Genomic DNA, 10,691 nt, shown 5'->3' on the forward strand with positions numbered 1-10,691 from the left:
TGAGACCCACAAGACAACAACAGAAGGGTGATTTGAGGAGGTCATTGTACAATAAAGACACAACACAGTGGATAGTCCTGGCTTCTAGGCCCAGCTTTACCCCTGATCTGGTGTGTGACCTTGGTTAAGTCACTTCATCTCTCTGAGCCTTAGTCTCACCATCTGTAAAATGGGAATAATGATACCTTTGTAAAGTGCTTAACACAAGAACCTGGAAGTGTGGGTTGGGCCTCCATAGCTAAGGCTGCATCTAGACTTCCATTCTCAGCCCTGTTATGGTGTGACCAACCAGTGTGATTTTATTATGAATCTCACAATATTTGGTGGAGTTTGTTTCACCTGATCCTGGATTCAAACTTATGAATTTCCCCTTGTTCAAACTGGCCACCACTTCCCCTTGCTTTCAACAGTGCTGAAGCCAAATCTCCCCTAGTCAAGATGGCAGAAATTCCACAAGAGCTTTGCATGGAAAAGCGAGGCTGCCTTTAGTGAATATGGCCGTCCCCTCTCCTTTCAGCAAAGCCAGGCTGCCCTCAGGGAAGATGGCTGCCATTTTGTGATTAGGAGGCTGGATAGGAAACTATGAGGAGGCAGGACAATGTGGAATCCCCAACGTCTGTGGTGTTTTGAACAAAATATATGTGGCCAGATGGAAGTGTAAATAAATCTATGTAACTGAGGGTTGGCAGGGTGGCTGGGGAACTTGCAGCAAAAAGTCTTTAAAAGGTGTAGCTATATGTACTAAGGGTTCAAAAGTGGCCAAGTGATTTAGATGCCTAAATCCCATGTTCACAAGTGACTTAGGAGCCTAAAAGTCATTGAAAGTCAAAAAGTCTCAGGCTCCTAAGGCCAAGTGGGAGTTGGGCACCTAAATCCCTTGGAGGATCTGGGTGTTAAAATGTACAGTTCAGCTAAACCAAGACGCGCCTCCCAGAAAGCTTGGATGCTCTGCCCATCACCTTTATGGGCCTGCTTAATTCTTTCAGGTAAAAGTGATGATGAAGAGAGTCTATGCAAAATAGGCCACGGTCCCAGGAAAGGTGCTGAGGACAGCAAGGATCACAAGCGTCCCAAGAGACCCAGGACAATCCTGACAACACAGCAGCGGAGGGCGTTCAAAGCATCATTTGAGGTCTCCTCCAAGCCATGCAGGAAGGTACAGTGAGAAGAGAACCGTCTGCATGTGGGAGATGTCAAGCCAGATCCTCAGCCAGTGTCACTCCATTGAAGTCACTGGGGCGGTGCTGATTTACATGGCTGAGGATCTGGCCTGCTCTGTTTCTGTTGTGTGTGTGTGTGTGTGTGTGTGTGTGTGTGTGTAACATGTACCCACGCAGCCAGAGGTACCCAGGGAACCCAGCTTTCCAAAGCACCTCCAAATGTGAGCAAATTTCCCAGCTGTGCATGCAAGAAGAAATGAAGGCGATGTGCTGTAAGGATACATATGAACGCCTGTGTGCATGCTGCATGGTGGGTAGTTCTTTGACTCTGGGCCAGACCCCAAGCTGGAGTAAATCCTCCTAGTTCCACTGAAGTCATTGGAGCGACACCGATTTACACCTGTGGAGTCCCAGTCCCATGCCCTGTGGACTGGTGGAGTGACTGGTGTCTGTGGCAGGCATGAAGTGCACCTACCAGTACCCCAGAGATTCCAAAAATCTTGCGGAAGAGCCTGCTTCTGTCTCCCTGGGTTCTCAGTGTCCTAGTGGGAGTCAGGTGGAATGGTATCTTCCACGAGGAAGATTAACAAGTAATATCCTTCCTTTGGAGCGGGTTTGCTTCGTACCACTGATATGCTTAGCTGGGGGAAGCACGGTCTTGTAGTTATGGCACCAGCACGAGGCTCAGCAGAACGGGTTTGGTTCCTAGCTCCGCCCCAGACTTCCTGTGTGAACTCGGGCAAGTCCCCTGTGCCTCAATTCCCTGTCTGTAAAATGGAGATTTTAATCCCCCCTTTGGCTTGTCTGTTTAGACTGTAGTCTCTGTAAGACAGCGTCTGTCCCAGACACTGTGTGCTAGATGCTGCACCACACAGAGTGGAGGCTACGACCCCTGTCCCAAGGACTTGATGAAAGGATCTCTTAGCTCAGGGGTTCTCAGCCTTTCTCTTTCTGAAGCCCCACCAACATCTTATAAAGATTCCATGGCCCAACTGTGCCACAACAATATTTTTTTCTGCATATGAAAGCCAGGGCTGGCGTTAGGAAGTAGCAAGCAGGGCAACTGCCTGGGGCCCCACACACGGGGGGCCCTGCAAAGCTAAGTTGCTCAGCCTTCGGCTTCAGCCCCGGTGGTGGGTCTTGGGGCCCCAGGCTTCAGCCCCGCATGGTGGGGCTTTGGCTTTCTGCTCTGGGCCCCACTAAATCTAACATTGGCCCTGCTTGGTGGACCCCCAGACTCCTGGTTGAGAACCACTGACTTAGATCATCCCGGAAAGTTAGCGGTGGAAAGGATCTCTTAGAGCATCCAGGCTATTTCCTGGAAAATGCAAGATTGTTTCCTTCCTATTGTACATTTCTCAGTGTTTTAAGTCTTGTTGTTAAAAAAGTCCCAAGCACCTGCAATTTGTGCTCAGATTAGGTGTTTGCTGGACCTTAATGTCCTAGAACTTCATGAAGTTGAACCCAAAGAAAGTAGGACCTCTGATTACTGGCTCTAATAACTCCGATGCAGTTGCTGAGCAGTGCGTCTGTCCTGGTGATTCCACTGGACAATATATCCCTGACTCCATCCTCACCCAACTCTGAGATTCATATTATCCTCCAACTGGCGGTCCTCCTGGGCCAGCTACTCGGCTGATGTAGATCAGCACAAGTCCATCGAAGACAATGGAGCCACGCCAACTGGGGATCTGGCCCCTTCTTGCCATTCCATCATTAAAAGGGCCTTTTCCCACCAGTGCTCCGGCAGATAGATGTAGAGTTACGGCTCCACGGCTGTGTTTTTTCAAGGCTCAATTACAGTAATTGTTTGTTATGCAGGGCTCCTTCTCATCGCTGATCGAGGCTAACGGCTCATTCAGGCTGCTGTGGATTCCATTCTTACGGGCATGGAGCTGCCCGAGAACATTACTCCGCTGCAGAAATTGTTGCGCTGACTCCCTGTCGAGCTAGACATTGATTTTCTTTAAAGTTCTTCTATTGTGTTTAAGGTCCTGAGTGGCTGTGGGCCAGATTATAGACCCCATCTCTGTTCTGATGTTCCCAGCCAGTTCTTCTGATCAGAAGCTGCAGGTAGCTGGACTGGGCCTGGCTGTGATCTTGCGTCCGTGGACAAGACAGCATCTTACAGTCACGTGCCACAGCTGTGAGGTTCTCCACCAGTTGCAATAGGAAGTGCTCAGTCTGTCTCACAGCTGAAACCTGTCTGGGATTCCCCAGTACTACAGTCCTCCCACCAGCCCCATCTGCCTACCCTCCCACGCCTTCCAGAATAACCTGAAGGTCAACAAACTCAGGCTCTGGTGAACTGATGGGGAAGCTTGTCCGTAGCTGAGAACCCCTCCCTAAGAAGGCCCTGCCCCCAGTCACATCCAGGCTCAACAGGAGGAGTGCTTGCTCAATGCTGCTGTATGATCACATGAGATAGTCTTTGAGATAACCAGGACCCAGCCCATATAGGACCAGATTGTATCTTGCTGGCACTGTCCCACTGGTGGGGAGCTCAAGGGGCTCCTTCCAGATCACACAGGGGGGTGTATGCTACTCCATGCCTTAGTTGCAAGGGATGGTGAGGGCGAGGGAGGGGTGCATAGTCCCCATCTCCTCCCTGCCCCCTTGGTGCAGCTTGTGCCCCTGGAGGAGCTAGGAGGGAACAGTCCCTGTGCTCCCCCAAACACAAGCACTGCGCTTGTGCCCCATCCCCACGTGGGGATGTGAGGGAGAGGGCAGGCACCAGACATCCTTCTCTCCTCTCTGGGCCCCTGTTCTGGGCCAGGGCATGGCGTTGTCATTAAGGGTGAAATCCTGGCCCCGTTGGCATCAATGGCAAAACAGCCGCTGGGAGCAAGATTTCTCCCCCAGGCTTCATAGGCTAAACTAAATACCTTAAATTCCAGCCAGTGCAGACTGGGGACTCATCCCTAGGCATTTGATTGCTTGTGTGTACATGCGAGGCAGAGAGCGAGCCACATTGTGTGGTTCCTTATTCTTTATTATTTTTACTATGGAAGCACCCAGAGAGCCCAGTCAGGGATCAGGGTCCCATCACACTAGTTGTTGTACACGTAGGTCATTTAAGGAGAGTTCTTACCAGGAAGGGCTTACAGTCTAGACTGATCACCAGACCCGAGAGGGAGCGCAAACAACTGGAGGGGCGACTGCAGGGAGGCAGAGAGGATGAGGATAGTGAAACAAGTGCTTCGTATGGGAAGCAGCTCACAACTCACCATCTGGGTGGCCAGCTCCAGGGTTCACAGGCCTCGAGGCGAAGCCTCCACCCCAAAACGGTCTGGAGGGGACGGTGCAGTCCATGGTTCTGTCTCTCTGAGATGGCTCCAGTGGTAGGAAACCTCCCCGCCAGCAGGCTGCCTGCTGGGCCTCCTGAGGACTGTGTGAACTGGAGACTCCCCGATGTTCTGGGTCACCGATCGCCATTAATCCTCTGGAATGAACCTGCAAAGCCGCTGGGTAAAAGACTGAGGATGTCTGCTGTGTCGTTTATCCCAGGTCAGAGAGACGCTGGCAGCCGAGACGGGGCTGAGTGTGCGAGTCGTGCAAGTTTGGTTCCAGAATCAAAGAGCGAAGGTACGTAACCTCGGGGGACGATATGGGGACAGGACTCCGTGACCCAGGAGGTCCCTTCGGCCCTATATTCTCCTGGAAACCACTGTCCTAGAGCTTTGCTCTTGCCTCCTCCGTAGATTGACTTGTTTCAACCCTCTGCATCCCTTTCCTTCCTGAACAGATGAAGAAACTCGCAAGGAGGCAGCAGCAGCAGCAGCAAGATCAGCAAAACACCCAGCGGCTCAGTTCAGGTACCACTCAAGCCCCCCCACATCCCTATGCGGCGTGAGACCCCCACGACCACTCTCGGAGACCACAGAGCGGCTGCACGATGCTGCCCCCCCAGTCGGTGGCACTGCTACTCCCAGTTCAATGGCAGCGCTTACTTCCTGCTGCCCGTGTCCCCTGGTTCCTGGCCTAGAAACCCAACTCTTCTAGCTGAGACCTCTCATTCTGCTGCAAGACGGGCCCTCCCTGCACTCCAGAACTTGACACCATCCCAGGATCTCTGCCCGGGATCCCCCAGCTCCGTGGTGTGTTACCCCCACATCCACTAGCCTGCTGTGAAATGCCCTACATGCGTGGAGGAGTCTCCCCCTTAGCCAGCAGAGCTGAAACTGTTACTAGCTGTCATAAGATAAACAGCTCACTTAGAAGCCCAGCCACAGCATGAGACTCGATAATCTCTTGCAGCAGTGAGTTCCGCTGGTTGTTCACATGCTGGGTGAAGTAGCATTTCTTTTTATTACATGGCTTACAGCATAAGGGCAAGGGACCGGAAAGGGCAGCTAGTGTGGGAAAGGGGGTCAGGGTTCTTGCTGCCGCTAGGGGTGAACCTAGGAAAAGATGGTTTGGCTTTAATTAAAACAGAGACAACTAAGGGCTCAGTGCTTCTCTGAGGACTTCCTAGTGCACTCGGGCAGGCAGGGGTGGGGGTGGCAAAGCCGCTCTTGCCAGGGAGGGAAAGATTCTCATTTCTGATAAGACCCCTTGGTGCTGCTCTGGGAGTGGAAAGGAGCCTGAAGGGGAATGGGAATGGCCCCCTGGCTGGTGCAGAACTGGTGAAAGGGCTCTACAACAGTCCTGATCTACAGCCCTGGGCAAGGAGTGTTTTTGCACTAGGGAGTAGGAGGGAGGGCTACACTTGTGGCGGGGAGGGGGGGAGGGGACGTGGCCAAATCACACTGCTCTTCATCTGTTCTCTGCATCCTAAGGCCCCCGGGGAGTCATGGGAAGCTGAGAGTCAGTTAGAGCAGCCCTGAGGAGGCTCTAACTTACACTACAGGCCATGGTGGCCCCGGAATGACCCCAGAATACATGGTGTGTGAAGGTGATTTAAAGCCACCTGTGTGTTACCCCTCCATCCGGGCCCCAAGCATAGGACGGGAGTGACTGACAGAGCATTCTCCTCTGAGCATGCAGGGCTATGACTTGTCCAGAAGTCTGGAGTGGATGGAGCCTAACATCTCTGCCCATTTCTGCAGGGAAGGAGGGATGACAGCAGCACAGCACAGAGAGATGCTGCCAAAGGGGGCCAGAAGCTTAGCTGGCAGGGCAAGAAGAGGGGAGCTGAGTCCTACCGCTGGTGGAGTAGAGTAAGGAGTGCCACCATGGGACTGCGGGCTCAGGGATGTGTGTGAGAGAATTGCCCAGAGGGTAAGAAGGGACCCAACACTGCTGCCTGGGGAGGAGTTTGGAGTGCAGACCTGTATAGCAGCCCAGGGAGGTTAGAAACAGGGGGGCCCTACAGCAACATTTGGCTCTTTGACATCAGTTCTCCCTTGTCTTACAGCTCAGACAAACAGTGGTGGGAACGCTGGCCTGGAGGGGATCATGAACCCATACACCACGCTGGCCCCACCACAACAATTGCTGGCTATTGAGCAGGGCGTCTACAGCTCGGACCCCTTCCGACAAGGGCTGACCCCGCCCCAGATGCCAGGAGACCACATGCACCCCTATGGTAAGAGCCTCTGGGAAATTGCAGTGCTCATCTCTAGGCACCTCTGCAGCAGGTCTCTTTCCACCCGCCAATACAGAGCCTGAATGGAGATTCCACCCTGACTTACACACACACACACACACACACACACACACGCCAGTTCTCACCTCCCCTGCGAGTTTCCATAGCTGGTGAGATTGGCACCTTCCCGAAACCCAGGCTGCCTTCCAGAGCTCCAGCTGGAGTGTTGTGGATCAGCAGTGCCCCCTAGTGTGGGCAGTGGCTTAACGCCCACAGTCCAGCCCTTTAGCTCTGTTGGGGGACAGCGTTATGTCACTGCGAAGTGCTTTGCTAGGACTGTCCATCGCCAATAATACTTCAACATCATTTGTTTGCCTCACTTTAAGGTGCTGAGCCCCTTTTCCATGACCTGGATAGTGACGATACCTCACTTAGCAACCTGGGCGACTGTTTCCTAGCAACTTCAGAAGCTGGACCACTGCAGTCAAGAATGGGAAACCCCATCGACCATCTGTACTCCATGCAGAACTCCTATTTCACTTCTTGAGCCTTGTCTGTGTCACCTGGCCAGGCACAGGTGTCTATGACATTACAGGTTAAATTCACTTCAGATATGGCGGGCAAGGGGTTTGTGTTGCTGGAATACTGTCAAACAATATTTTGTAGCTCAGTATTTCCAAAGACTGAATAAGTTATGGATCGCATAGTGTCATGTTTTTATTAGAATCCTACTATTAGATACCAAGTGTTTATTAGAGCTGGGCTGCATTTTTCAACTTGAAATTTTAACAATGGGGGAAAAAACAGGTTAAACATTTCTGTGAAATTTTGACATTCCCCATCTCCTGTTTACCCCCCTGTCTGGCTATAGAAAGGGTTGATTTAAAAAATTATTCATGTATTTATTTTTTTTATTTTGAAATTTAGACAGAATTTTGATGGGGAAAGAAAAAAACAGGGAACACTTTGCGCAAAGTTTTCACAGTTCCGTCACCCACACCCTCCCCCTGCGATTTACTGGGATTTATTTCAGCAAAGTTCTCTGGCCTGTGATATACAAGTCAGATGAGATGATCGCATTGAGTGACCTTCTGGCCTTAGAGTCTCTGACCATATGATTTCCGTCCTCCTATAGAAATGGTCCAAAACTTTTAAAATTTTGCAATTTTGGCAAAATTTGATGAAAAACGGGAAAAATTTCAAAGAAATGTTCGCCATATTTTTTTTCCTGTTTCTCTACCAGCTCTAGTGTTTATTGATAAAAACAGGGACTTTTAATATAGACGTTCTCATGCAAGTGTAGACATCTAGAAACTCCTAATCTCTCTCACACTAACTGGGAAACGCCTGGCAAGAGGTTGGTATGTTTGGGTGTGTGCATATGTGAGCGCACATGGGGTGTGTGTGTAAATGTATGTACTCCACAGACACACCTGCATATAGTATCAACAAAGTTTATTCCTAATTCTATCAGAAATGTACTGTACAGCAAAAGTAACTTTATTTTCAGTGTGAACCATATTTAAGGAAATGCTTGATGCACTTAAGTTATAAGACAATAATTTACTTTTATAAAGGTTATGTTTAGTTTGCAAAAGCCCAGCGGCAGGGAAGGAACATTTGATTCCTTGCAATCGAGAGGTCTTTGGTGCTTTCCATCTGCTTGGTTGCTTTTAAAGGTTGGTTATAATCCAAAGACTGTCTGTGTCAGTCATTGGAGCCTGATCCTGGGCCCACTGAAATAAAAGGCAAAATTTCCATGGACTTTAATGGGGCAGGATCAAGCCCTGTATCTGCTCTGCTCCCTCTGTGTCTCTGAGTCATAGCTGCTGGCTTCACTGACCATCTCAGGAGTTTTCCATTCCTAGCCCGGTAGAAGCCAATAAAGCGATGGAAGAGTGAGATGGAATATGTTCTGCCCTGTGCATCATCAGCAAGCGGATTAGCCCTAGACGACTGCAGACCTGGTGACCAACACGGGATCCTGATTCTCCCAGTAAGGAACCGATCCAAAGTCCATCAAAGTCAATGGAAAAGCTCCCACTGGTATCACTGTGCTTTGAATCGGGCCCTGGAAGGAGAACGGGGAGTCGTTTTTCATGATCTTGGGGCGAGTATGCAGATCCTTGTGTGAACATTCACAAGGGTCTGTATTTGACCTGGGGCCAACGCTGATCAGCTAAGCTCAGATGGCAGAATCTAAGGGCTGGTCTACACTGGGAATTTACAGCTGCACAGCTACGCATAAGTGCTGGAACTAGGGGTGCTGTCACACTCCCTGGCTTGAAGTGGTTTCCATCATACCCAGGGTTTACAGTTTGGATCAATAGCTCGCAGCACCCCCACTGCACAGATTGTTCCAGCCCCCCTGCAGCTACATCACTCAGGGATGTGATAAATCCACACCCCTGAGCAACACAGGTAAACTGACCTAACCCTCTGTGTAGACAGCTAGGTGGATGGAAGGATTTTTCTCTTGACCTAGCTATTGCCGTATGGCTTACCTGTGCGGATGGGAGAACACAGGTAGTGTCTACACTGAAGCACTGCAGCTATGCCACTGTAGGGTTTCAAGTGTAGACAAGCCCTACACTGTTGCTGCTGCTGAGCACAGATGGGTTTCCAGTACCCTAGCGGGGAGCGTGAGGCCAGCACTTTGGGTTTGTTCATGCGAACGCTTAGTTTACGGCCAGCTGGGGTGTGAATCTACCCTGCATTAGCTGCCCGTGCGGACTCTGCTGATGAGCACCAACCATTCCCTAGTGCATTTTAATCTGCTTCAGTTGCAAAGCAGGCTAGATCAAAACGCACTACAGAAAGTTTGGTGCTCAGCAGCAGGGTCCAGACAGACACGTAGCTTGCAGCAAGCCCAGGTGTCAATCTACCCAGCATTAGCTTGCCGCAGCCTAGGTGTTTGCATAGATGAGTCCTGAGGAACACGCTCCGTTTGGACCTGATCCAAAGCCCGTTGACATCAGAGGCTTTTTGATCAAGCCCTTCATCTGGATCCACGTGAGCTATTCCTCCTCCAGAAGAGAGAATACATATGGAGCCCCACATGGTCACTTTTCTGAGTAGACCCACCCTTTAAGCAATGGGTTATCCTGCTCTTTGCTTCCCTAGTGCAGCACAAAAGCATGAAGTTTCAATGTCCCAGTGGTCTTTGGGACAAATCAAGTGTGGGAGGGCTGCCTGCTATCCACCCACGTGCTCCACTGAACCGCTGGGGAAGCCACAGGCTCCTTGGCAGAGTTTTTCTTAGACTCAAGCCCTGTGCTGAGGCAGGTGCAGACGCGTCCTTATCCTATTATAGTTTCTGTGTTGTGTAATTTTGTGCTGTTGTTATGGATAAATTATGCAAACAACAAAATGTAAAATGAATGAAAGTAACTGTGGTGCTGTAGTTTCCGGCTAGTGGCCATGTTAAAGACCTGACACTGAATGTAAGGGGGGGCTGATGGATGAAAATGACATGCCATCAGAAGTGATGTACGAAGATTAAAATAAAAATCTCTGCAAAGTGGCTGGTCTCTTTGTGTGTGAAGTGTTCTGTTGATTCTGCGGTTATCAGAAGGGTGGGGATGTCAAGGAGGAAGAGGAGTTGGGCAGGGCATAGTGAGATAAACTGACCAAAGAAGGATAGCAGGCAATCTATATATATTTTTAACAATGAGGGCTCTATTTGACAGGGGAATAGCCACTCAGAGAGAAGCAATCAGAGGTCCACAACTGGTCTGTACCTCTGCCTCCCACTCAGAAATAAGCCAGTCACTGCTTTCCAGCTGGAAAGCCCCACTAACTGGCACTTCAAAGTCAAAGGGGTAACATTAAACCGGACAAAACCCTGGAGAATCCCTGCATGGGCTGGGGAAACGTGGTAGATAAAACGAACTATAGCAATAGGGATTTTCCATCTCTAACTCCTGGGAGCTACAGCCCTACTCTACTGAGGGTCCTATGTTGCATTGCTTGGTGTTTGCTCACTTTATGAGGCCTGAACCAGA

At 50.3% G+C, this 10,691-nt stretch overlaps 1 protein-coding gene across 1 annotated transcript in view; it reads left to right on the forward strand.

The window, feature by feature from the left end:
- LMX1A (LIM homeobox transcription factor 1 alpha) overlaps positions 1 to 10,210 on the forward strand; it is a 144,697-nt gene extending 134,487 nt beyond the window's left edge. Inside the window, exons 5-9 of the mRNA XM_073356381.2 lie at positions 987 to 1,156; positions 4,668 to 4,745; positions 4,906 to 4,975; positions 6,517 to 6,687; positions 7,074 to 10,210. Coding sequence (XP_073212482.1) covers positions 987 to 1,156; positions 4,668 to 4,745; positions 4,906 to 4,975; positions 6,517 to 6,687; positions 7,074 to 7,234 — 650 coding nt within the window. The 3' untranslated portion in view covers positions 7,235 to 10,210. The remainder of the gene's footprint in view (positions 1 to 986; positions 1,157 to 4,667; positions 4,746 to 4,905; positions 4,976 to 6,516; positions 6,688 to 7,073) is intronic.
- The last annotated feature ends 481 nt before the right edge of the window (positions 10,211 to 10,691 follow it).

The sequence above is a fragment of the Lepidochelys kempii genome, chromosome 8 (assembly GCF_965140285.1).
Source record: "Lepidochelys kempii isolate rLepKem1 chromosome 8, rLepKem1.hap1, whole genome shotgun sequence".
Taxonomy (NCBI): Eukaryota; Metazoa; Chordata; order Testudines; family Cheloniidae; genus Lepidochelys; species Lepidochelys kempii.